Below are 27,706 nucleotides of genomic sequence, written 5' to 3'. Positions count from 1 at the left end.
ATATGAATGCTCTCCTGATTCGCTGATTGCCCAAGTGGGGATTTTCTTCCCATTAGGGACAGTTTTATGCAACCATTCAAAAAAGCTGAATGAACATTTAAAAACCCTGCTTGGTTACCTTTTGCTAGTAATTGGTGTATGCAACAAACATCTGTGACCCCCCACCCCACGGCCCAGAGCCACCCCCTCCTCAGAGGGTTCCAGGAGACAAGGTCCCCAGATGGGTAAAGATGCAGACGAGGTGAGGAGAGCTCTATCCCACCCTGTTGTTGGGTAGTTTTTTTGTTTGTTTTTTGTTTGTTTTTTTATTTGAGAGAGAGAGTGAGAGTGAGAGAGAGAGAGTGCACACAAGCAGGGGGGAGGGGAAGAGGGAGAAGCAGACTCCCCGCTGAGCAGGGGTCCCAATGCGGGACTCGATCCCAGGATCCTGGGATCATGACCTGAGCCGAAGGCAAACGCCCAACCGACTGAGCCACCCAGGCGCCCCGTTGGGTAGTTTTTTTAATCCATAGAGTGAGCCTTTGGTGCTACAAACAAGTCATGGTATCTCTCAATGAGACTCTGAATCAAAACGGCATCAGATGCTCATCTGACCTATTTTGTAGCTTCAGGTCTGAGTGACTATTGATGGCTCCTCCCTGGAAAAGCTCAGATAGATGTTTCCGATTAGTGTTCATAAGCCGGGGTCTCACCAGCTGGGGGAAAGTTGGTCTTAGAACCAGTTGCCTCTGCCAGGCCATCCTGAACCAGCACACTGGCACAGATGTGGGTTCACACTCCACTCAGCTGCTGTGCCCGCCAGTGTGTTGCAAATGTGCACCTGCGCTAACGTGAGGGCCTTGGGTTATCTCTTTCAGCTACGGAAGCTGTCCCAGAACCAACAGAAACAGATCCTACAGTCGGTAAGCCTTTTACTGCTTCTTTCGGGGCTTGCTAGCTATTGACTCTTTCTAGTGGATTCCCTGAGGCTACAGCCAGGAATGTCAGTGCCTGCGGGTTATTTGGGCCGGACACAGAGGGAGAGGTTGCAAGCAGGGCTGGCTCCTGGTCTAGTCTCTGCTTCTAAAATTTATCCAACTGTGAATCTGGGCCAGTGTATGAGTTTGGCCTAAAGAAAATAATGAAAGGTTGAATTTGACCCATTTCCATGCTGTTGCTTAGCAATTTAATGATCCAGTTCTAAAATCAGTATCTATCTTTACCTTTGCAATTATCCTTCAAATGCAAAGATAAGGAATGAAGGAATAAAGTATCTGAAATCAGAGCTAGCCTGGAAAAACCAGTTGCTACATTTGTAAGCACTAATTTAACTTTTCCCTATGGGGCTTGGAAAGAGGAAGGGAGAGATGGTAGAGTACTGGACTTCAGGGTTGGCTATGGTAAAAACTGCAGAAAAGTCCTATTAGGAATTACTTGCCACAAGAGCTAATTCTGTTCCGGTAGCAACCCCGAGTCTTCCCCAGACTTGTCCGTCATCAAGTTGGCGTGAAGGTATACCACAACGGCAGGTGGGGGACCGTGTGGGATGACCTCTGGGCCACCAGTGTGGCCCACGTCGTGTGCCGGCAGCTGGACTGCGGGGAGGGCATTGGAGCCCTGGGGAATGGCCGCTTTGGGGAGGGTGTGGGGAGCATCCTCCTGGACGATGTGCAGTGCCGGGGCAATGAGGCCATGCTAGGCACCCGGGCTTGCCTATCCACAACTGTGACCACCGTGAGGATGCCAGGGTCATTGGCTCAAGGACTCACTCTTTTGACTTTCTCCTGATGTTGCCAGAGCCATGGCTCTGGGGGTAGGCGAGGGGGACCTGGAAATGAATGTGAGGAAGCTCATGTCCCCTCGGGGTCCTCCAAACACCTGCTCACTGTCCGTTCTCAACATTGGCTCCAAGAAGCCTCCGGGTCCTTCTTAGCCCCTCTTAATTTGCTGACCTACCCAATGCTTGAACCTACACTCAGGAGTTCACTTTAGAGCCCTCAGTCTCTGCCCTCGTCAAGGATTTACCAGATTCCCTGTTATCCACCCACTGGCGTAATTGCTCTTCCTAGTCTTTGGCTTAAAATTATGTTTTGAGCCTTAAAACTGCCTTTGTGGTGCTGCTTTGGAGAGTTCCATGAACAAAACCCAGTCCCTCTCACCTAGTCCCTTTGTGAAACCATCAGTACTATTTCCTTGGGGCCTCAGTGGTTTGAGATGGTTTCCCTTTCTCCTTTATTTAATTCAGCCCACATACACGTTATCTCGGGCTGCCAAACAAGTAGGATTACAAAACCAAGTCAGATGAAATGAAAATACCCACTGCCCGGCTTATCTTAATTTTATAGAGCAAAGACAAGAATGATAGGATTCAGTGAATACATCCATTTATATAACAGTTCTTGAGCTCTTTCCCTGTGCCAGGCACAACTCTACATGGAGACGTAGAAGTGAGCACAGCAGATGACAATCCTGCCCTCATCGGGCTTCCTTACCAGGGCGAGGGGTCAGGATCATTTGTGCATTTCAACCACAATAGGTCATTCACAAAGGTAACATTGAATCAGGAGTCATAGTATGCTTGATTATGTTGAGGAGTCACTCTCCTTTCGTAGTCAGACCTTGGTGCTATGGTATAAACTAGATGTTAGGTTGGTGAAAATGAGCAATCAGTGTTGGAAACCTAAGGTCAGAATTAGAAAGATTTCTATACTTTTCAACCCTAGGAAATATTTGCTCTGCACGGCATCAGAGAAACAACCTTTCTGACTCATGCGGGGAGATGATACTGTCCTCACAACCAATGATGATTCTCACCTCCACCTTCACAAAGCCCTAGCTCCAATTCAGTCTCATTCAAGAGGCCTTTCTTATTTGTAATTTCACATTTCAGAAGTCATTTTTGTGTCTAATTTTAGTACATCTGGAGCATAAATGTTTTAAGTAAAAAGGTATCTTCTAAATTTTCTGTTCATGGGTGGGATTTTTGTTTGGATTTTCTCTTATTTTGGTTTTGTTTTTGTTTTACAATTTCAGCATCAGCCACAGAAATGACCACTTCCCCTGGTAATTTTATTTTCGTTCTTGCTTTATATAAATCATAGATGGCTGGATGGTCTTGCATATGGTTAGGGTTAAAGTTTATACATCCCCAGAAACTAAATATCAAGCTCATATCAAACTAATATAAGGCGCTCACATATTCATTGGATGCCTAGTAACTTGGACAGATAGGGCTTACATCCCTTCTGTATGGAGGACATCATTTGCCCAGTGTGCACCCTTGGCCCTTGGTGTACCTGCAGGTCTCTGAGATCAAGTTACAGTGACATGAGCCTCCTTCAGATTCACACATTTGGGAATTCAATGAGTTCATTTTTTTAACAGCACAGGACTTTGGGCATCATGGGCAAAGTTATCCCTGTAATCTGCATTTTCAGAAAATAATAGAGTACCACCTCTCCCATGTGTGTTTCACAACACAGTACATCAACCCAGTCAAATGCAAATTTTTAGATATAATTTACATGACTAAATAAGTTGGGGAAATACCATATCTTTGTCTTGAAGATTCACAGTCTGTTAGTCCATTAAAGTCTCGGACAAGACCTGTGGTAAAGGATCTTTTTTAACACTTGGCTTGACCCAGTGTTTCTCAAATTTCTTTGACCACTGAAACCTTGATAGTAGAAATGCAGCATCACAGAATTTGGAGCCCAAGAATCTTGGCTTATGTTCTGGCTCTAGCCTTAACCAATTGGGTGACAGTGGGCAAGTTCCCTTACCTCCCAGAGCCTCCTTTCTTCATCTGTAGAACAGGATAAGGAAGCTTGTCCTGGAGATTAGGTGGCACACACCAGTGCAAGCACACGGTGACAGGAGCTTGGTGGTCACACCACTAAGGGATGTGTGAGCTAATGTCTGCTGAGTCCGACTTGGCTCTGATTTAAGCAACACATGTGTCTTTTTGTAAACTTCCCTCTTGGGGACTTTGGGGACCATCCTAGGGCTTGAGTTGATCAATATATGGCTAAGTAAGTTGGAGAAATACCATCTCAAAACAAATCAAGTCAAGTTTTCTCCAACAGTAAACACTCATGAAAGTAGTTCTTGGTCCATTTTTCCAAAATCTCAGAGCCCTCTGCCAGGCTTGGGAGAAACTGACCTCTAAGAAAATCAGACAATGAAATCAATTTGTCTCTTCGTGGTTGGATTTGTGAGAATCAGCTGCTAGCTCTCTCGGGCAAGGTCAAGTTCAATATGGCACCATCACCGTATAACATTTTTTTCAAGATTTGGAAGAAACCTTAGAGACTGTTCAGACCTGAAATCACAAACAGGCAGCCCATTGGGCCAGTTTCAATGCAGGGAGAGGTTTTGATTCAGACAATAGAGTTTTGCCTATGCAATGTTTAATTTTCTTTTAATACCACATTTTACAAATGAGCAATTTCATATAAAAGTCCAGATTTCAAGCTCTTTTGGAGAACCCAGAGGATAGGAAGTGCTAGCATGAATTTTGTCAAGGCACCAATTGTCTGGGGTTGAGCAGAAAAGGAACCCTTTACATGGGCATTGCTGTCTGGTTTCTTCCTGGCCTGTGCCAATTATTTCTAGGGCTAGAGGCATCTCCATTTGGATGCTTGGTGCCTCCCAAACGTCAATGTTCAAATAAATCACCTGGAGATCTATTTTTTTTTAAAGATTTATTTTATTTTTTTAATTTTATTATGTTATGTTAGTCACCATACAATACATCATTGGTTTTTGATGTGGTGATCCACGATCCATTGTTTTTGTATAACACCCAGTGCTCCATGCAGTACGTGCCCTCCTTAATACCCATCACTGGGCTAACCAATCCCCCCTCCCCCCTCCCCTCCAAAACCCTGTTTGTTTCTCAGAGTCCATAGTCTCTCATGGTTCATCTCTCCCTCCAAATCCCCCCCTCCTCATTTTTCCCTTCCTTCTCCTAATGTCCTCCATGCTATTCCTTATGTTCCATAAATAAGTGAAACCATATGATAATTGACTTTCTCTGCTTGACTTATTTCACTTAGCATAATCTCCTCCAGTCCCATCCATGTTGATGTAAAAGTTGGGTATTCATCCTTTCTTTTTTTTTTTTAAAGATTTTATTTATTTATTTGACAGAGAGAGACACAGCGAGAGAGGGAACACAAGCAGGGGGAGTGGGAGAGGGAGAAGCAGGCTTCCCGCTGAGCAGGGAGCCCGATGCGGGGCTCGATCCCAGGACCCTGGGATCATGACCTGAGCCGAAGGCAGACGCTTAACGACTGAGCCACCCAGGCGCCCCGGTATTCATCCTTTCTGATGGCTGAGTAATATTCCATTGTATATATGGACCACATCTTCTTTATCCATTCATCTGTTGAAGGGCATCTCGGCTCTTTCCACAATTTGGCTATTGCGGACATTGCTGCTATGAACATTGGGGTGCATATGGCCCTTCTTTTCACTACATCTGTGTTCATCAAGATAAAAAAACTTCTGCACAGCAAAGGAAACAGTCAACAAAACAAAGAGGCAACCCACAGAATGGGAGAAGATATTTGCAAATGACACTACAGATAAAGGGCTAGTATCCAAGATCTATAAAGAACTTCTCAAACTCAACACCCAAAAAACAAATAATCAAGTCAAAAAGTGGGCAGAAGATATGAAAAGACGCTTCTCTGTTTTTTTTAATTTTTTAAATTTTTTTTGTTTTATTTTTTAAATTTTTTAAAATTTTTTATTGTTATGTTAATCACCATACATTACATCATTAGTTTTTGATGTAGTGTTCCATGATTCATTGTTTGTGCATAACACCCAGTGCTCCATAGAGAACGTGCCCTCTTTAATACCCATCACCAGGCTAACCCATTCTCCCACCCCCCTCCCCTCTAGAACCCTCAGTTTGTTTTTCAGAGTCCACTGTCTCTCATGGTTCGTCTCGCCCTCCGATTTCCCCCCCTTCATTCTTCCCCTCCTGCTATCTTCTTTTTTTTTTCTTAACATATAATGTATTATTTGTTTCAGAGGTACAGATCTCTGATTCAACAGTCTTGCACAATTCACAGCACTCACCATAGCACATACCCTCCCCAGTGTCTATCACCCAGCCATCCCATCCCTCCCACCCCAACCCCCACTCCAGCAACCCTCAGTTTGTTTCCTGAGATTAAGAATTCCTCATATCAGTGAGGTCATATGATACATGTCTTTCTCTGATTGACTTATTTCGCTCAGCATAACACCCTCCAGTTCCATCCACGTCATTGCAAATGGCAAGATCTCATTCCTTTTGATGGCTGCATAATATTCCATTGTATATATATACCACATCTTCTTTATCCATTCATCTGTTGATGGACATCTTGGCTGAAAAGACACTTCTCTGAAGAAGACATACAAATGGCTAACAGACACATGAAAAAATGTTCATCATCATTAGCCATCAGGGAAATTCAAATCAAAACCACATTGAGATACCACCTTACACCAGTTAGAATGGCAAAAATGGACAGGGAGAGAAACAACAAATGTTGGAAAGGTTGTGGAGAAAGGGGAACCCTCTTACACTGTTGGTGGGAATGCAAGTTGGTACAGCCACTTTGGAAAACAGTGTGGAGGTTCCTCAAAAATTTAAAAATAGAGCTACCCTATGACCCAGCAATTGCACTACTGGGTATTTATTTATTTTAGAGGAAGAGAGAGAGAGCAGAGAGCATGAGTGGGAGGAGCAGAGGGAGAGGGAGAGAGAATCTCAAGCAGACTCCCCATTGAGTGCAGAGCCCGACTCACAGCTGGATCTCACGACGCTGAGATCATGACCTGAGCGGAAACCAAGAGTCAAAGGTTTAACAGACTGAGCTACCCAGGTGCCCCGCCTGGAGATCTTTTGAAATGCAGACTCTGATTCGGTAGTTCTGGGGTGGGTCCTGAGGGTTTGCATTTCTAACAAGGTGATGCAGATGCTGCTAGTCCATGGACTAGCCCTTCAGATACAGCAGAGGAAGCTGAGAGATGCAAAGGGACTTGTCCAAAGTCATATACTTGGTTACACAAAGAGCAGAGACTAGAACCCAGGTCTCTTGGGTCCCAAACCTAAATACCACTTTCCTCATTATTTATTTCCCTTAGCTCAATGATACAGAGAACAGGAAAATCAAAGAGGAACAGAGCATAATCAAATATGAACACCGTTGGGGCAGAATTTGTAAACAGGGTGATTTTGTTAAAAAAAATATTATTTACCAATGAACTTGATGGACAAGGAAGGTATTTAATTAAAATTTCCTTGAATTGTGCTTGTTTTGACAGTTCCTGACTCCACTGCAGCCACAGATTTGGTCCTTGGAACTGGTAACAACTTTTCTGCTGATTTGTCCTCTTCCTGTCTTTAGGGGTTATTGCTGTGTTGAAATTCTACCTAGATAGTACACTTATACTATTTGTCCGGAGGTCGCTTGGCTGAATCAATCCTTTGGAAAATAGACTCGAATCCAGAAATAGACACCGAGGGCCTTTACACAGCCAAGTTTAGGTCCCAACATTCAAGCTCACATGAAAGTATTCACAGAGCCTGTTGTTTTTACTTCTTACACACGAGTAACAACTGGCTATCTGGTCTCCCCACTGACTGTATATTATGAAAGACAACAAACTGGGGAAGGAGAAGAGCTGCTCATATGACAGCCACAGTGGCAACTGCAGGAAATGCTAACAGATCATCTGATAGCCAGAGAAGTGTTCAGAAACCCAGTAAATGTCACCAGACTTTCTAAATATTCCAATATGGACCCAAAGTGCCCACTAACCTCAACATCCTTTGAGGTACCCCTGTATGACAGCCCTGAGTCACAGTGGTTTCTTCCCCATGAGCCTGAATCATGCAGGGTGGACTATGTCTTCTGTTTAAAAGGACAGGGCAGCCCCGCATCGGGCTCCCTGCTCTGCAGGAAGACTGCTTCTCCCTCTCCCGCTCCCCCTGCTTTTGTTCCCTCTCTCACTGTGTCTCTCTCTGTCAAATAAATAAATAAAATCTTAAAAAAAAAATAAAAATAAAAGGACAGGGCAGGGAAACATGCTCCATTTCAGGAAAGTTTTTATTTATAACAGTTCATGTTTTGCTTTGGGTGCCTTAATTTTTATTCAGGAGGTTGGGAAATGACTAGTCCTCACACTTGAATTTTTCCAACAACAAAACCAGGTAGAAGAGATCTTAGGAAAGGCAGATTGTGTAGAACTAGAAAATGCATAAAAACTTTCTCATCGATTGACTGGTTTTCCTGTTTGTGTTTCCTATTTAGGCATAATTTCTACTTCAGCAGAAGTGACTTCTTCACCTGGTAATGCCCTCTGCCCTCTGCAAATGTAGGCAGATGGGTCAACAAGACTGCCTGTGCCATGTCACCAGGGCCAAAACCAAGACAGCTTTGGGGGGGTGGGGTGCGGAGGGAAGGAGTGTCAGGTTGTCACAGTCTTTGAGTGGAGTGCCCAGTCTGGGCCAGACCTTGTGCCAGGCATGAGGTGGTGGTGGTGCCTCTCAGGAAGACAGAGAGGGGAACTCACTGGCCAGGTGAGATCACCTGTCATAGGTTCTCAGAGCATCACATATCTCTCCTTCATAGCGCTGGTCACAGCTGCACTTTGACAGAACAGGAGCCCTGTCTCGCTGTCTTTATTGTTTGACTCCAGCATCTAACACAGTGTCTGCCATAGAGGAGATTGATGAATCAAAATCTGTTGATTAAATAAATGAAGTCTTTGATTTCTATGCTCCAGGGACGGAGAGAAGAAAACGAGTTAACTATAAAACAAGTATTTTTGCCATTTAGCAGGTTTTGACCAATTGCCTTTTCTCATTTCCAGAATCTTTTAGTATTACTGTAACCACCTCAACAGGTAATTTTTATGTTATTGTGGGCTCTATCCATCTTACTTGCTATAAATTATCTTATTTGATTTTCCAGGGAGCTCATTATGCAATTGTTTATGTCCCAATCAAGTTATTGTATTCTTTAGAGTTGTTAAATATGTTTATACTGACCTGACTCACGTGGGCCACCTCTGTACCCCGTGATGGTGAATGAATTCTGGGCAGCCCAGCTAAATGCATGGGCCAAGGGAAAATAGTTCAGCCAATTCCCAAACTCAAAAATAAGTCACTCACTGGACTGACTGGTGGTCTATCGTCAACTGCCCATGGTGGGAGTTTCTCCTGGAGACCAACCACAGTGTGGGTGTTGGCAAGATGGTGGGGAGTCAAGCCATGGCTTTGATTGATCCTCCTCAGACATTCATCCAGCATTCGGCGAGGATGGTCACGTGCCAGGCTCTGTGCCAAGGTATTGAGGGATACAGAGTCAACCACAGTAACAAGTAACTTTAGTCTTGTATGATAATCTTGAGTGATGCTGGTTGCAATTATCTGAGGAGTTCCTGATGTGACTTTGGGGTGAACAGTTTTACAAATAGAGTGTTAGAGGTTTATTTATGAGGAGGACAATAAAGAGGGTGCTCTCGCCTACTCTAAGTGCTAAAGAATTAAATAAAACACCAGAGTCAATACCAAAATATGGCCTTTATTACTGAGAAGGTTTGGTTGGAGGGCAACTCTTAGTACAAGAGGCAAATGGACCTGCCACCCCCTCCTTACCCGCAGTCTGGGTCTTGGGACAGCCCACCTAGAGAAAGCTCTGGTCTATAGAGCTCGCCCTTTCCTCTGTCACTGTCTTCCAACCATTTGAGGAGAGGAGAGAGGACCAGGCAAAGGAATCCTTCCAATTACAGAATCTTTGTGAGACTAGCCCATATTGGGAGAAACTTGGACCAATGGTTGTTGCCCTCTGAGTAGGTAATGTCCACCTTCTCTGAGGGGAGAAGTAAAGGGTGGGCAAGAGGAATGGAGACCCAAGGAGTGGAGTGGTGGCCTAGAGGCAATGGAGGATCTAGGGATGTCCTGCCATAGCCCCTGTCTGGAAAGCAAGAAGACAAGACAGGACAGTCATACTGATCTAGGATGGCCACCTTTACGTCTCCTGTATCTTACAAACATGTATGCCTGATATGGGTGTCTTATTGCTGCCTTGTTATTTTTCTTCACCTGCAGCTTCAGTAGCAACCGCTGTGACCGCCACACCAGGTAAGACACTGTCTCCTGCCCCATTAAGTGCCTCTTCTTGGAGTTCCATTCATTAGGCTAGGCTGTTCTATGGAAAGTTTATCCCCAGCACAGCCTCAGTAAGAACAGACCCCCAGGAGTCCTCTCCTCTCTGTTGGTGTTTAGGTCTTTTCTTCTCTTTTTCTACAGATACCTCTTCAACCTCAGCAGAAGTGACCTCTCCCTCTGGTAAATGCTCTCTTGTTGTGTGGTTTAAATCAATGAAACCAGTTTCTCACTTGCCATGTTCTATTTAGGAAATGAGCCCACATGATGACCATGTTGACCACAAAGTAGACTGAATGAAAAGACACACTGAAGTGTCCTTTCTCCCGTTTTTAAGTATCCTATTTTCTCTGTCCCTAAACAGATGTATCTTCAACTTCAGCAGAAGCAGACACGCCCTCTGGTAATATTCTCTGCCTGTCACATTTCTTAAGTTAAATATGATCAACTCTCCCTCTTTCTGTTGAGCAAATGAACATAGATACTGAATATTTTGTCTGTCGCAGAAGCGCTGATGGGAACAGAAGTCCCAGCATCCTTTTCACAGAAATGAAGCTTCATGTTCTCTTCATGCATCCATAGTCACAGGAGTGGTCCCTCCGCTAGGAAACACCCTCTGCTTGTTGCCCTGGTCTTAATCAGATGTGTCCATGGGAGGCAAGGGCAGGGGCTCCACACGTCCACTCGCTTGGTGGTCTGTGTTATGTTACAGGTGATGCTTTGATCCATCCCGCACACCCAATGCAAGAGAACTGTATTGTGATAGTGTTGGTTCTACCCATTTGCAATTCCATCTTCTACCACACTGTCGTTCAAACCAAAACATTCCATTGTCTTTTCATTGATATTTGAGTTTGATTCTTCTTTGTTTGCAGATACAACCCCCACTCCAGGAGAAGAGGCGCCTTCACCAGGTATGCTCTCTGCTCTTTGCGGTGCCCCTGGTGAGTGACTGAGAAACCGCAGCCCAGCAGGAGTGGACACACCCAGAGAAAACACTTCCTATTTCCCCAAGAGAGGTCAGGAGAGAGGAGAGGGAGGTCTGGTTGGTTCCAGGCCTCTGGAGCCAACGGTGGTAATGATTCTGAACACCGTGGAGGCAGATGCGGAGACAGGATGAGTAGGATAAAATAGCATTAAGTGTCAACCCTGGACGATACCATAGAGATGACCCATGGCAGCGATTCTCAAATGTCAGTGTATAAGTGGACGGCCTGGAGAACTTGTTAAAATGCAGTTTCGGATTTCGTGGCTCCAGGTGGAGCCTGGATTCTGCATTTCTCACAGGCTCCCAGGTGATGCCCATGCTGCTGGTCATGGGCCACATTCGAGGAGTAAAATGCTGAACCACTACCTTCGTTTTGGAGGAAAATGCGGCCCAGAGGAGGAGGAAACTTGCCACTGTCTTAACTCAGGCAGCCATAACTAAATATCACAAACCATGTGGCTTAAACAACAGAAATTTATTTTCCACAGTTCTGGAGACTAGAAGTCCAAGATTAAGGTGCCAACAGGGTTGGTGTCTAGTGAGCGTCTTCTCTTGGGTTGAAGATGGCCACCTTCTCACTGAGTGCTCACAGGACCCTTCCTCAGTATATGCTCTCTGGGGGGGGGGGGTGTGGAGAGAGCACTCTGGTATGTCTCCTTATAAGGATACTAGTCCCATCAGATGGGGGCCCCCCTTATGACCTCACTTGAGCATGATTACTTCCTCAGAGACCCCATCTCCAAATACAGCCACACTGGGGGTTAGGGCTTTGACATGTGAATTTTGAGGGGACATAATTCAGTCCACAACAGTCACAGAGCAAGGCAAGCTGGGTGTCCCAGCTCCCATGCAACTTCCTCTCTGCTCCCAGGCTTTGCTGATGAACCTGTCTATGTGACTCCATCTGATGGAGCAGATACTGAGCTCTTCAGTAGCGAGGCCTACTGCTTTCTTGTATTTTATTTCTTTCCTTTCTTTTCAAGTCCTCGTTAATTTGAAGACATAATGGTGTAAAAAGCAGTGAAACCAAGTTTAGAACTTTCCTCTTACTTATATTTAAGGATTGTTTGCCTCCCTCCTGCCTCCTTCCATCCCTCCCTCCCTTCCTTCTTTCCCTGGCCCCACCACGACCTCATTTTTGGCAGAAGATTCTTTCTCTGGTCATTCTCACTGGCTCTTGACGTCACATGAGGTGAGCTTTTCTTTGCAGACCTGGTTGATGGTAGCTGTGTTGATGGTCACACAGATTAGGAGTCACTCACACACTTTACTTCCTTTATGAAATCATGACAGCAAAATCACTTCCTGCCTCGCAGAGTGAAGGGTAGATGTGGTGGCCATTATTAGCCCATTACCTTCCTTCCCCCTTATCCCTATTCCCCTCACAGCACACAGAATGAATGCAACACCCACATTTTATGCTCCTGAAAGGCAGAGCGCTGTAGAAAGGGTGTATGCTTTGGGGCCTCTCAGGTCAGAACTGAAAATGTCCCAGGCATGTTTACAAGCTCTCTGAGTCTCGACTTCCTTATCTCTAAAACACTGACAATATTTCCCTGGCACAGCTGTTGTAGGGATTCAAGATGTAAATTATAGGACATAGCATGGATGCTCCAAATGGGAGTTGTTCACCTATCTGGCAAAATGCCAACTTCTCATTTGCCATTTTACTCCTGGATGTGTAAGTCCACAAGATAAATAAGCAGGGTGGATTCTAGTCTACGCAGCTTATGGATCAGGCTCATTTTCATAAACTTATAGTGTACAGTGTAAAATTTCAATGACATGCAATATTAATGCTTTCTTTTTTACTGGAAACAATTTTTTTCTCTCTCTCTTTTTTTTTGGCAGCCATAAATCTGATTTCAACAAAAGTGACATCATCACCTGGTAAAGATCATATGCCTGTTCCTACAGTAACCCTTAGCTGTATAGTAATTTATACAACCGTACTCTATCATAAAATCCATCGTTACTTTTCCTACCTTGCTTCCTTCTGTATATTTCACATGGAATTACGTCTCTCAGATATGATCTTCTTCTTATCTAAAAATGTTTCTGAGAAATCTGATTGGTTTTCTTCATTTAATTGTCCTGATCAAATTATTTTATTCCTTAGAGTTTTTAAATATGTTTATATTGACCTGACTCACATAGGCCACCCCAATAAACATTTTTCCTACAAAATCTAATGCTTTTATATTCTTCCTATAAAAATTCTGTATATTTATAAGGCTTCTTTTCTGACCATTTATCAAATTATTTTCTTTTTGGAGAATAAACAGGACACACCACTTGCTATGTTTTGATAAGAAAATAAAACTTAGTGGACGGTATTTCTGCACCTAAACCTAAGCAGAAACTCAAACAAAACGACTAGTGTCTAAACCTCGAGAAAATGTGTGGTTCTGAATATAAATATGTGACTTTGAGGATATGCATTTTTTTAAGCTAAGTTTTTCTTTTTACAGTTACAATTTCAATTGGCGAGGACATGACCCCTTTACCTGGTAAGTTGTGTTTGTTCTAAGCACTTAAATTATCAAATCATTTTTAATACCGTTAGGGTCTTTTTTTTTTTTCAAAGTTGCTTCTCTTTACAGAAAACTTTTATGAGCTAATAAGTAGATATGTGCACACAGATGTGTGTACGCACACACACACACACACACACACACACACACACACCTTTGTGGGTTGGAAGCCCCACATTCACCTCCTGGGACCTCACCAAAGAGAGATTTGCCTTTATTCACAGTTCCCACAAACATGGTTATCTTGGTCCAATATCACAGCAACAAATTAGATGAGGAGCAAACAACTATCCTAAACCAGGATACTGTAGCCACAGAGAAACCACAGCTAGTGGTGTTCATTAGCATTCACTAAACATCTTCTATGGACCAAAGAGAGCAGGAAGTTGGAAACAGTCATCAGCAACCACTTTATACGAAGACAAATCATTTTACACACATCTATGGGTGTGGCTCCACCAACATAATATAGATTTGTAAAATAATTTTTACTTTTTAAATCCCCTGTTTTGAAGTATAATTATATACAATGAATTGCAAACGTCTGTGAGATTTTCTAATGTAGCCAACGGTGCAACCACCGGCACAATGAAGACATGGAGGGTTCCCATCACCCAGAACAGTTCCTTCATGTCCCTTTGCAGTAAATCCCCCAGGCACCACTGGTCTGCTTTCTGTTTGTAGATTAGATTTGTTTTTCTAGAATCTCATATAAATGCAATCAAAGATGTGCTCTTTTGTGTCTGACTTCTTTTGCTTAACAAATTGTTTTTGAGATTTGTCCAGATGGTTCCTTATATTGGTACTTTCCTCCTTTTTATTGCTTACGAATATTCCATGGGGTGGATCTTCTGCAGGTTATCCCCTCTCCTGCGGGGGGACATAAGGGTGCTACCCAGTTTTTGTCTCCAGTGGAGAATTCTGCTATGTACAAATCTTTCAGTGCACAGCTGTTTTCATTTATCCAGAGTGAACACCTGGAAGTGGAAGAGCGAGGTCACAGAAGACACTTTTTACAGTTCAGATGTGGGTTTTTATTCATCAGGAGTAAAAGAAATTTCGTAGGATGGATTTGTTCGCTAAGTCAAGCCAGCGCCTCAACACTTCTCCCAAGATTGGAGTTTTTTGCCATTTTGTTTACTTTTGGTTTTTAGTGTTTTTGTTTAAGGATTAAATTCTTGGGTATCTGGGCAACTAGGCTGACAATATCCGATGTTCTTTGAGGGCTTCGGTTAATGCAGGTTTGAATTTTTATGAGAGAGGGAGTGCCACGGCAGGGGTGGAGGGGGAGGAAAGGAAGGAGAGAGAGACAGAGAGAGAGGGCAGCACCACCAGGCAGGGTGGCTCTCACTGCGGTGTCATTGCTTCCGTGGCAAATGACGCACGACCCAGAGATGCGGGGCACTGGAGGACGGCGGTCGCGCCTGTCACCGCTGTCCCCTGACTCGCTCTCTGTCCTCCCGCAGACCCGCCCCTGCGCCTGGCCGACGGGCACAGCCGCTGCGAGGGCCGGGTTGAGGTCCGCCACCAGGGCGTGTGGGGCACGGTGTGCGACGACCACTGGGACATCAGGGATGCCCGCGTCGTGTGCCGCCTGCTGGGCTGTGGCCGCGCGCTCGCTGCCCCGGGGCGCTGCCGCTTCGGCCCGGGCTCGGGGCCCATCCTGCTGGACAACGTGCGCTGCGCGGGCACCGAGGACGCGCTGGGCCGCTGCGGCCACTCGGGCTGGGCCCAGCACAACTGCCAGCACCGGGAGGACGCGGGCGTGATCTGCGCAGGTGTGTCCCCGGGCTCCGTGCCTCGTCCCCTGCCAGCGCTCCTAAGGTCAAGGGACAGCACGTCGGCCAAGGCGCCCCTCTGCTAGGATAGCAAGGGCGTATTTGCCACACAACCGCTGTGCTGAATATTTTCATGGCACAGCTTTGTGGTTTTATTCATCGGTTTTGTCCAATTCCAATTCAGGGCAATATTTGTTCTGAAACAGGGCTACGAGATTCTGAGGTCGAAGGAAGAAGTACCAGTATAATGCAGTGATTAAGGACATAGAACTTGAGGCTATCAGTCAGACCACAAAGACCCTTTTTCAATTTCTGACAAGGTCATCAAGGGCACTATCCTAGGTGGACACCCTTGACCCAGTCCTCAGGAGTCCGAACCCCACAATATCCTGGGCTCCCTTTGTGTTCCTTTCATCCAAGATTTGGCCTGTCCCTTTGCTGGAGTACTTTTTATTACTACCCGATACCCGTCTTGGCATTCTGACCTCCAGAGGTCGACCCTCTCCTGTGTGGAGTAGTACTTTCTTATATTTGTCCTAAATTTACCCAGATAAATCTCAAAAAATGACGGAATTATAAGATTTGGTGAACAAGTCCGAGCTTCTTTGTCTGTTCCATACTTAGTTTTTTACAGGTAAACAAAGGAATCACTCCCAGTGCTTTTATCTTTATGTGGGAGGTACTCTTGTTCTAAGTAGAAATGGATCATAAATAGAAAAACCACCAGAGTCCCCCAGAGACAAACCATCCCGCAGAGAGCCTTATGAGTAAGAGTCGGCCTGGGGTCTTGGGATCCTTATCTCCAGGATCCTCACTTTCTCGCTGTGTCTGTTCACAGTTCCAGCCATCCCTTCTGCTGTCAGCAGGCCCACTACAAAGAGTAATTCATTTTCCACTCTTGGATTATACACCAAGGGGTTTCCTTTCCATTGGGTATAGCGACAGAAGGACCAGAGGTCTGGGGCCAAGAGTATCTGAAGGGGTTGAGTGAATGTGGCCAGCCATGCTCCCTGGGCTGGGCCCTGGCCCTGGGTTACTGTCCTGCCTTGCTTCTGGGCTAGGGAGGCCTTTGAGGGCCACAGACTGCCTATGTCCCAGCCTGAGATCCCAAGCATGCCATGTGCATGGGAAGGGACATCAGCCAGATTCATACAGACGATGGTGTTTAGAACCTGCAAAGTCTATATTGACTCTTCCCTTGCTCTAACAAATCTTGGCATTGATGACACCAGTATTCTCAACACTACCTGACACACGCAGAGATCCCTCCCCCACAGCTCCATCAGGAGGCCCTGGGCCCTCTTTCCCTCCCCATCGCCCTGGAGTATTTTCAAGCCATTGTATTCCAGCTGTAATAGCTAAACCGAACGAGCCCATTTCCCCCCACTGCCTGTCTACTGCCGGCTACGCCTCCTCATCCGGTGTGTCTGCCCAGCTAACACTGGTTTCTCACCCATCTCCCCTCACCAGGTCCAGCTGCCTCTGCTATACCCAAGGACAAGGGTAAGCCCACCCCTCCAGGCTGCGGGAAGGGGGAGCTCAGAGAGCAGCTGTCCCGGGGAGAAAGAATGGGCTTTTCTGTGTCTCTGCTGAGAACTGTGGCATCTCCATCTCCTTGTGGGCTTTAGGGGGCTGGGGAAGAAACCCCTTAATACCCATGCTCCCTCCCGCTTTGCTTCCACTCTCTTTTCCCAAACTACCTCTCATACAAAGCCTCAGATAGATGTACGTTCAACCTCGGGTGTCCTCAACATGGGAAGTGGGCTGTCCTTCAAATCTTTAGACAAGGCTCTGACTCAGACCGTGGGACATGTGCCGTGGGTAGGATTCCCATGATGTGGTGTGACTTTTGGAAAAGGAGGGACATAATAAAGTCAGTGAAAGTCAAGTCAAGGGGTGATGAGAGCTGAGCCAGCCCCCACCCAAGGCAGCGCCCATGCTTTATAAAGTAAGCACACACCCACATCCCGGACCTACACGTCCAGTGTGGCAAATCCTTTGTGAGTTTCTCCCCATGCCCCTCCTGCTGCAGCCCTGCTCTCCTGCTTGCCTCACCTCTTCCAAGTCACCGTTGACCGAGGCTATCTCCGGAGGCTGGGCTACTCCTCTTGGGACATCCGCTTAAATGATGCGCTGTGCCGCCCCCAAGTCACCGGGCGCTACCTGATCTTCAGCATCCCCTATGGTCGCTGTGGCACCGTCAGACAGGTGAGAAACTGCTGCGAGTTGGTGGTACCCTTCTGTGGATGGAGGCCAAGGAGAGCTATTTGGAAAATTCAGCCACCTGTTCAAAACCTGGTAGGGACAGAGGAAAGGCACCACCCTGATTTTGTTTCTGAGTTCAGTGAGACCTGGAACACTCACTCATTTGTCTGAAATCTTCCTTCTTTTTGGGAATTTGGAATACATACTGAATTTGGAATACACAGTATTAAGTGCTGAGTGCTGATGGACTGATGGATGGGTAAACAACCAATGGATGGATGGATGATGGATGCTGTTCTCTTAGCTCCAAAGCCAAGCATTTTCCACCACATGCTTCTTTATTCACCTTCAGTGCACACGTCGTCCTCTGGGCAGACCACAGTGCTGGGCATGGGGGAGGACAGATGATCTATCTGACTGCTGTGTTCTAACCAGGCAACTAGCTGTATTTCCCAATCTAGAGAGCACATATCCAGGACAGGTGGGGATAATGAAATGCTTATGTTTATTTCCTGTTCCTTAACCACCAGCTTATTTCACAGAACAATGTCACTGAAGTTAAAGAAACAAGTAGACCAGGGATATAGGAAGTGTCTAACTACAAAATCCTTGTTTTCAGTACATCTAACAATGTAACCTGTTCCACGACAGGATCTCCACGTTGTTCCTCTCTTTTGTATCCGTATTTAGACACACACACAAAAACAGCAAACCTTTGGAGCGGTTGGAGGTTAATTCATTCAAACAGTCTGCATGATGCCGAGTGACCACTTTGATTCCCTACTTCACATTTTGTCTATTTGGTTATGCAGATCACGGTCATTCTTTTTTTTTTTTTTTTTTTTTATGTTATGTTAGTCACCATACAATACATCATTGGTTTTTGATGTGGTGATCCACGATCCATTGTCACGGTCATTCTTACCCTTTTTGCTCTGAAACGTCTAGTTTTTAACTCAGCGGTTTCTGCCCCAGGGGCCGTGCCGGAAGCCCCCCAGTGTCTGGGGAGGCAGGCACCACGGAAGCCTCTAGGCCGTCAGAGAGGACCCTGCCGCTGTCCTCTGTGGCCCTGGCTGGCCCAGCTCTCACCTCCCGGGGGAGAGAGGACACAGCAGGGCAGGAACCCCTCAGGGTGACGGCCAGTCCCGGGCCACCCACGGCGAACACACCGCCACAGAACGCGTGATTTCAGTGAGTGGCTGAGCAACCTTCTAGGTGCTGAGGACACAATGGCCAACCAGACTGACGGGGTCCGGCTCCACAGCGCTCACATTCGAGAAAAGGGAGACAGGCACTGAACAAGTGCACATTGGAGAATCATTTTACAGATGCTCAGAAGACAGCAAAACAAGGAAGGGAAGAGGAAATGATGTGGGGTGGGAGGAAGGCCACTTGGAATCGGGTGGCCAAGGAGCCGAGACCTGAAGAAGGAGATGGCGCTAGGTCGAGTGGAGCGGGAGGAGCGCTCCCGGCAGGGGGCAGCCAGCACCCAGGCCCCGCAGCAGCAAGTTCGGAGGGCTCGAGGAAGAGGCCGGAGGCCATCAGCACCGGGAAGTGCTAGGTCCCCTGGGAAGGGGCAGGGCCGTGTGGGCAAGGAGTTGACTTCTCCTCTAAGCTGTGCATCAGGGCGAGATATGCTTCAAGGGGCAAGGGAGATACTTGCTCTTAGGGGCAAAAAAAAAATCTGTTTTTATGGATAAAGCACAGTTATTCAAGCAGAACATAAAGAGTGTCTTTGTTGTATTAAAAATTTCATAATGGGACTGGGAAGCGCCAGCGGGGGATGAGCAGGAAAGGAAAGGCCTAGAAAGGCAGACCTGGTTTGAGCTGACAGGGCAGTCCTCAGAGGTTCCAGGCAGAACGTCAGGGATCTGAGTCACACAAACAGAGGCTTCCTTGAACCAGCGTCATGGGGCAGGCTGAGTCTCTGGACAGCACACAGGGCTGTGGGGACCGGGCTGCCAGAGACTATGGCACTCTGCATGGTGGCCTTCAGCACCCCCTTAGCCCTTCAAGTCGTGCTGGATTTGAAGGAGCACGGCTGAGACTGAAGCTGAGCAGGGCCAGGCCCACAGCTCACAAGGAGCCAGAACGGGTCTGGGGCCAAGCAGAGGAAGGAGCCGGAAGAGAGGAGAAGAGCACCAGTGGGCCATGGTCTGTGCTTGCCTGAGACTACCACGGGATGGGGGATGGGATGGGGGAGGACTTTGGCAGAGAGAGCACCAAGTAGCTAGCATGGAGCCCCTGCCCCACCTCACACCAGTGCAGCTTTAGCCCTCACAGAGGGAAGAAGGGAGTCCAGGCTCACACACTGGGGGCTCCTGGCATGCACCCAAACTCCAGGCAGCAAGGACATAAGGTCACCCCATCAGGGCATGAGGGACCACAGACTGCGGGCCCGAGGCCTCTGGCTTCCAGCTCATCGGCGAGTTGGCACCAAGCAGGGGTGTGAAGGAGAGGCCTCTGCCCATGCAGAAAGGTGTTTGTAAAGGAGCTGGGAGCACTGGCCAGAAACTCCCCTCTCGTCCTCCCAGGAAGGGCTCGGCTCCCTCAGCTACTCCAACTCCATCAGAGGCCGGATCCAGGGCCACCCCGGCCGAGTCTTCATGCGGCATAGGGTGCCTCAGCTCAAGTTCACCTGCAGGGTGGATGGCCCTTCTGAAGTTGAAATCATCCCAGGGGCTGATGTCCCCAGGGACAACGTTGGCTATGACGTGTCCGTATCCTTCTTTGAGTTGCCCATGTCCCAGTATGTGAGGAAAATGGGGCCATACTATGCCAGTCAGAAGAAAGCGGTCTTCCTCCAGGCCACGCTCCATAGCCCCAACCCCAGCCTGCGGCTCTTCGTGGATACCTGCGTGGCTTCTCCAGATCCCCATGATTTTACGACTGTCAAGTACGATTTGATCCGGCATGGGTAAGGAAAATAGAAAGCACTCTAGCATTGGCTGTTATATTCATGTGACATTCCTTTGGGGGACCTGTTGCTTCTCAACTGGGCAGAGCCCTTGTTGTCCGAGACCCTGTTGTCCTATCTTACCCTTTCTTACCCGTGCCTCCCTTCCCTTTGTGTTTTATGACTTTATTACACTCCCCATTCATGGTTCAGGCTCTCAGGGCGTCTGTCCTACCTCAATGGGCTGGTGGGTTTTCTCAGCCTGAACTCTTAGAGTGGTGAGATTTATTCTTGCTCCTTTGGTTAAACAAAGGATTCACCAAATGAGAATTTTGGGATGTTGTTTGCCTTTGTAGCTCCTTTGCCCCCTCACAGGAGCAAAACACTTATTATGGACAGGCAATTGGCAACCAGTGCGAAAGGACAAAAATCCCATCACTTACGGATGGGAGCTTTAAAGTGGTGAGAGCCACGTGGGAAGCATCATCGTGGTACCTGTTTCCAAAAGCCCGGAGATGGGCAAGACACAGCACCGTGCAGAGGTGGCGTGAGCCATAGCAGGGGAGGTGCACAGATGAGGCTTTAAACTGCACTGAGTCTCCGAACGAGACAGCTCTTCCCTTTCAATTCTCCTTACAAATAGATCAAGGAGGGAGGCACGGTTTGGTGCCAGAATGTAACAGCCAACACTTTATTCTTCTGCTTGCTTGAGGTTTAAATTGCTCTTTTTTTCTCTAATTTCCTCGAGTGGAGTCTTAGACTATTGATTATAGATCTTTCTTCTTTTCCAATTCATGCATTTGATTTTGGTAAATTTTATATTCATTTTCACTCAGTTTGAAATATTTCTTAAATTCCTCTTGAGACTTTTTCTTTTACCTCTGGGTCACTTAGAAGTGTGTTGTTTCATTTCCGAATAAGAATTTTCCAGCAACATTTCTGTGACTGATTTCCAGTTCAATTCCGTGGTGATCACAAGATGTGTTTGGTGTGATTTCTTTTCTGTAAATTTGCTAAGGTGTAGTTTATGGTCCAGAAGGTGTCCGTCTCAGTGAATGTTCCACATGGGCTTGAGAAGGATTGTATCCTGCTGTTGTTGGATGGAGTGTTCTATAGATATCCCTAGGTCTAGCTGATCAGTGGTGCTTTTCAGATCAATAGTATCCTTCCTGATTTTCTGGTGGATCTGTCCATTACAGACAGAGGGGTGCTGGAGTCTCCAGCCAACACAGTGGGCTTGTAGATTTCTCTTTGCAGTTCCATTACTTTTTGTCTCACGCATTCTGACACTCTGTTGTTACCTGTATATACATTAAGGCTTGTTCCTTTTGGAGGGTTGATCCCTTTATTATTATGCAATACCCCTCTTCATTCCTGATAGCTGTCCTGGCTCTGAACTCTGTTTTGTCTCAAATTCATGTAGCTATTCCGGCTTTCTTTTGATTAGTATTAGCATGGTAAATCTTTCTCCATCCCTTTTCTAGGTCTTTATATTTAAAGTGGATGTCTTATAGACAACAGTAGTTGGATCTTGGGTTTTCTTGTTGTTGTTTTCATTTTATCTACTCTGGCAGTCTGTATCTTTAAATTGGCATATTTAGAACACTCACACTTAAAGTGATTATTGAGGGGCACCTGGGTAGCTCAGTGGGTTAAGCATCAAACTCTTGATTTCAGCTCAGGCCATGATCTCAGGGTCATAAGACTGAGCCTCACGTTGGGCTCCACACTGAGCATGGAGCCTGCTTAAGATTCTCTCTCTCCCTCTTCCCCCAGCTCACACTCTCATTCTCTTTCTCTCTCTCAAATAAATACATAAATATTTTTTTAAAATAAAGTGATTATGGATATAGTTGGATGAAAATCTACCATCTTGGTAACTGTTTTCTGTTTGTTGAATTTGTTCTTTGTTTCTACCCCCACTCTCCTTTTGCTGCCTTCTCTGGTTTTAATGGAACATTTTATATTATTCCGTTTTATCTCCTCTCTTGATGGATCATTTATACTTCTTTCCTTAACTTTTTCCATAGTTATGTTAGGATTGACAAAATACATTTTTTAAACAGATTTTATTTATTTATTTGACAGAGAGAGAGAGCACAAGCAGGGGGAGCAGCAGAGGGAGAGGGAGAAGGAAGTTCCCCGCTGAGCAGAGAGCCTGATTTGGGGCTCAATCCCAGGACCCCGGGATCATGACCTGAGCCAAAGGCAGATGCTTAACTGACTGAGCCACCCAGGCACCCTGACTAACATATTTTAAAATAATCTAAGTTTCACCTTCAAATAATACAACCACTACCTTTAATCTCCCCTTTGGGCAAAATAGAGTAGGCCTTTAGAAGGCAACAGCTCTAGCTAGAATTTAATTACCTTGTTCGTTTTTTATTATGGTTATTTTACTGTTACCTTCTATTTCTGCTCAGGAACAGTGGTTTTTCTACTCATGGTAGTGTTTTAAGTTTATAAAAGAAAGAGTGGGTAGTGGGAAGAACTCTGTTTGGAATTCATCAGTCTGATTATTCGAGTCAGAGTGAATTCCCACCATACTTCAAGTTAATCCTTGTGGCTGAGGGTTTTCTTCTATCAGGTGCATCAAAGACAATACTTACGTCAACCTGCACTCCCAGCAGAAGAACACGGCCCAGTTCAAGTTCAACGCCTTCAACTTTCTCAGCAACTATGATGTCGTCTACCTGCAGTGTGAGGTCGCTGTGTGCAAAGTGGGGGACCACTCTTCCCGCTGCTCCCAGGGCTGTGTAGAGCGGAGTAGGAGGGATGCAGGCCCTGTGGAGACCCCAGAAGAGCAGACTGAACATTTCCAAGTGGTGGGGCCACTGGAAATCCACAGAGGGACTGGTCGGAGTAAGACCGTTGTGTGATTTCTCCACTTTTCACACGAATCTGTTATTAGAAAGCAAAGCCTATTTCCCTGCAGCAAAGTCATAAGTTTGACAAATCAGAAGTTGTCCCCAGAGTGACAGATAGAAGAAACAGCTAAGGAGGTTCTCTCTGAGGTTTGTTGCTACATAAACCTTCTCTGATTATTAAAGTTGTAAGGCAGTCACTTTGCAGGCTGGAGATGCTGTGTTTTCTAATTCTTCACTTCCAAGAACTTGATCATTGTCTTCAACTGTACATGTTCTAAAGAACAGAGTTCTCTCTATATACCAGATTGATAATTTAAAGATTTTGTTTAATTGACTCCTTAACATTCATATGCTAGTAAATGGATCTTTTTGTTTCTGTCCTTTGGGTGGTGTGAGAATTTCTTTTCAGATCTTGCAAAGAGTCTTATGAAAAATAAACTAAGTGTTGGGAAGTCACTGTTCTTTTTTGTTTTAAACCCTAATAACTGGTTAGTTGAATTGAACATGTCATTTGCTCATTTACTCATTGTCACTTACTCAAAACAAGCTCTTCTTGCCTGTTTCAGAGGGAACACATCGTGCCTCTGCTTTGTTGGGTTTGGGTGACAGCTTTGACTTTGACAGCAAATAAGAGTTGGAGACACAATCGTGTGACTGCTTTCTGAGCTACCGCACACTCAGTCTGTGTCCCAGATCCTCCAAGCTTTATAGGAAACCTGGGAAGTACACAGGAAACCTGAGGAACACAGAAAGGAAGATTCACATATCCCACACCCTCATGGAAAAGGCAGGCAGCACCCACTTTATCCAAGTTCTCTTTGTATCTTAACAGAAAGAGGCCTGGGCTGCACTCAGTTGTCTCAAAGCTGTCTTTAAAGAAACTGTCTTGGGGCGCCTGGGTGGCTCAGTTGGTTGAGCACCCAACTTTTGATTTCAACTCACATCATAATCTCAGGGTTGTGTAAGTCCTCTGTGCTGGACATGGAGCCTGCTTAAGATTCTCTCGAAAGGAAAGGAAAGAAAGAGAAAGAAAGAAAGAAAAGAAAAAAAGAAAGAAAGAAAGAAAGAAAGAAAGAAAGAAAGAAAGAAAGAAAGAAAGAAAGAAAGAAAGAAAGAAAGAAAAAGAAAGAAAAAGAAAGAAAGAAAGAAAGAAAGAAAGAAAGAAAGAAAGAAAGTCTTGGACATAGTCAGTTTTTTTTTTTTTGCTTGTCAAGAAATATTCAATAGCAACATTTAAAATATGAGTTCTGAAGTCCAAGAAATTGTTCCCATCTCTGTCATTTAAGGGCATGTATGAGATGAGAATACAGTATGATCAAGTCTCCCAGGGAGGAGGAGAGGGTTTTGGGGAGCCTGAGAGCTAACCCTGAAGTCCTAAGAGATGAAAATCTGACACATGACCCGAGGGTGGGCATTGCCCCTGAAGGGGAACATCTGTCTCATGTCAAACATGACCTTCATCGATAGCCATCTTGATAAAAATAGGATGCTGATGGGTATTTTGATGGTGTTCTCTGCTTATACCTGGTAGAAGTTGATGAAACATAGTTGCTGGTCAATCTGGTGAAGACAGCATCTTTAAATCAAAAGTTAATCATTTGTTACCAAGTACCTTCATCTTCAGTCACATGATTTGAGCATCAGGCATCTATTTCACAGGAATGCCTCAGATGAATTAAGGAGTTTTCCAAGGAGCTCTGAGCTGCTAGAGCTTCTCCTTTCCGAAGCTTATCTACCCATTAACTGCATCTATCCCATATGTGTTGAGGAAGTGGGAGGCTAACAGCTTCCAAAGTTAGAATCTTATGGCTTTTAACAAACGCCTAACGTGAAAAGTGTTGACAATGAAAGGACTGACCTTTTAAGAATAAATAAATAAGTGTCCAGTGAACTTCCAGGGAGCTTCTCCGGGTGCGGTTCAGCACATGGGAGCCAGGAAGCTGCCCTTTCCAATAGCACTCCAGGTGATTCTGAGGAACGTTGAAGCGTGAACGCCATGGCTGCTGCTGACATTCCATGCTTTATGGATCAAAACGCACTTAACAGGGAGAAACCTGCAATCCAGAAACACCAATGGGTGGAGACAAAAAAAGCCCCAAGAGAAGCCTGCCCTCTCTAGCCACAGGACGGGTAAAGTGGTAGCCAGGCGAGACCATGAGCCATGGGTAAAACTGTGGCCCTACCTCCAGCCCAGCCAACAAAGATGAAGTGGGAGCCTAGACTTCCACCTGCCCCCAGGATCCCTTCCATCTTCCTTCCCCTCCCCAGGGTGCTATCACCTCTGCGCAGTAACCAGGGCCTCCCCAACACCCCCCATGTCAGGTGGAGACCAGGTAGGGAGCCTGGGCTTCCAACCCCAGTGGGCAGGTATAAGCCACCCCTTTGAGACTACTCTGGGATGGCGTCAGAGGAGACCTCGTAGAGAGCCAAGACCTCTACCCCTCCAACCCAGAGGTAACGAGGTGACTCCACCTTCCCATGGGAGGGACAGCAGAGGCCACGAGGGTAGCCTGGCTTCCACCCTGCTCAGTAGAAATGAGGTGACCCTCCCATCTTGTTCGAACATGCTGGTACTCCATTGCCCATTTTGCTTTTAGCCTTGCTGAAATGCTTTGTTAAACATGTCTCTTGAGGGGTGCCTGGGCGGCTCAGTCGGTGAAGCATCTGCCTTCAGCTCAGATTGTGATCTCGGGGTCCTGGGATCGAGCCTGCCTTGGGCTCCCTGCTCGGCGGGGCATCTGCTTCTCCCTCCCCTTCTCCCTCATGCCCTTTCTCTCTTTCTCTTAAATAAATAAATAAATAAAATCTTAAAAAAAAAAAAAGTATGTCTCTTGAATACCACATGGAGTCAGAGTTGAACACCGTGAGACAGTCTGAAAATCCTGCACTTTTAGGAAGTGAGCATGGTGACCGCTCTGGTGTGACGCGCACATCTCGGCCCGGCGGAATCAGTGGTTCTTCAGGCTGCCGGCGGTGTGGGGGGCTGCCGGCTCCCAGCCCCCTGCTCTGCAGGGATTCCCTCAGCTCAATGCAGCTGCCCTGTGCACGTTCGCAGCCTTCGACCGATGACTGGTCGGTAGAGGCACTCATGGGGCCAGGACACCACGCCCCGGCGTGGGGGCATCTGAAGGGCTCCGGGGGGTGGCCGGGCTTTTTGCTGTCGCCGCTTCACCGTTCACCACCCCCTGCCCAGGCCCGCTTCCCTCCCCCCTTCCGGGGCTGGAGTCTAGGCACACGCCCCAGGAATCCTTCCCCCACAAACCTCGCTACCAGGGGTTTCCCCCCGGGACCCAGCGCACGACAGCCAGTACCAGGTATGGTCCGAGGGAGCAGTAATTCTCAAACAGGACTCGGGGGCTGCCCGTGGGGACTCCCCACCAGCAGCGAGTGGATCACAGGTAACCCCTGACCGCAGCTCATTTCCTCATTTAATCCCCACAATCTCAACACTTGGCGAGGGGAGGGGGGGCCGTTGCTACCTTCCCCGTTTTAAATTGTGGAGATCAAGGCTGAAGGTGACCTGGCCAAGGTAACCCACCAGGTAAGTGGAAGGACTAAAGCCCAGGCCACCAACTCCAGACCTTTACTTACTTTACTGCGGTTTCTCCTGCAGAAAAAACCCTTCCGCTGTGTATTATTTGACGGCTCCGATGCATTGGTATAACTCAGTAGCTGCACTGCGAAGGGTTTTCTGACTCATGGTGCTGGAGTTTTACACTGTCTCCTGAGTCACACTATGGGACAGTCCCCTTGGTGCTACACTGGCGTGCCTCTGAGCAGCCCCCACGCCCGGCCGCCCGCACAGGCTCAGCAGCTCCTGGCAGAAAGATGGCGGGTGGGCCAGGGACCAGGCAGTTTTTAAATGCTGTCGACTGAATTTGATTTGCCCATTCTAATTACGTTCTTAAGTGCTTTCACGTTAGGTTAGAGAAGAGCTTTGCAGTAGCTCCCTTTAGTCATACAGATGAATACGGAGGGGACTCAACTGCATGGCCACTTGGGGCAAGTGCTTGAAAGATCCACATGGAAATATTGAAAAGAAAATGGGGAAGATCTGTTTTCATTCGGAGCTGGAGACCCAGCAGGCCCCTAACAACTCGTCTGATGCGGGTAGAGATGCTGTCTCACTCGGGGCGTACTCCCTGGGCATACCGTGTAGCCAATCCCTGTGTCTGGGGGTCAGGTAGAATGTCCTTGGGCATCCAGAAATGTGGTTGCCTCTTCTATCAGAACCTGATACACATCCGTGGTGGTGTTGGGTGTTGGGGTAGCGTTGTATTGTCCA

General features: G+C 46.5%; 1 protein-coding gene and 1 long non-coding RNA gene across 2 annotated transcripts; one reads left to right on the top strand and one right to left on the bottom strand.

Moving 5' to 3' along the window:
* On the top strand, window positions 1-23,851 carry LOC118521584 (scavenger receptor cysteine-rich domain-containing protein DMBT1). Its single transcript, XM_078077020.1, has 17 exons — window positions 1-241; window positions 858-902; window positions 3,013-3,042; window positions 7,306-7,347; window positions 8,295-8,333; window positions 8,857-8,889; window positions 10,097-10,129; window positions 10,298-10,336; window positions 10,518-10,556; window positions 11,029-11,067; window positions 12,993-13,031; window positions 13,613-13,651; window positions 15,142-15,453; window positions 16,924-16,956; window positions 17,486-17,661; window positions 20,193-20,575; window positions 23,142-23,851. Exons 3-17 carry the CDS (start codon window positions 3,027-3,029, stop codon window positions 23,431-23,433), a joined length of 1,554 nt encoding a protein of 517 aa, XP_077933146.1. The 5' UTR covers window positions 1-241; window positions 858-902; window positions 3,013-3,026; the 3' UTR covers window positions 23,434-23,851.
* Window positions 15,334-24,213, bottom strand: LOC144382531 (uncharacterized). The gene is made up of 4 exons (XR_013449581.1): window positions 23,959-24,213; window positions 23,164-23,338; window positions 17,509-17,748; window positions 15,334-15,494 (listed from the first exon to the last, which is right to left on the bottom strand). It is a non-coding gene; the product is annotated as an uncharacterized LOC144382531 (long non-coding RNA).
* Window positions 24,214-27,706: the final 3,493 nt, after the last annotated feature.

Source organism: Halichoerus grypus, chromosome 7 (genome assembly GCF_964656455.1).
Source record: "Halichoerus grypus chromosome 7, mHalGry1.hap1.1, whole genome shotgun sequence".
In the NCBI taxonomy this organism is placed as follows: Eukaryota; Metazoa; Chordata; class Mammalia; order Carnivora; family Phocidae; genus Halichoerus; species Halichoerus grypus.
The sequence above is the reverse complement of the archived record's forward strand: the minus strand, read 5'-3'. Positions and strand labels throughout refer to the sequence as shown.

Bases quoted from the DNA above. Each gene is read 5' to 3' on its own strand.
- LOC118521584 (XM_078077020.1), top strand. The intron at 10,130-10,297 runs GTAAGACACTGT...CTTTTTCTACAG, and splicing joins CGCTGTGACCGCCACACCAG to ATACCTCTTCAACCTCAGCA. The intron at 20,576-23,141 runs GTAAGGAAAATA...TTCTTCTATCAG, and splicing joins TACGATTTGATCCGGCATGG to GTGCATCAAAGACAATACTT.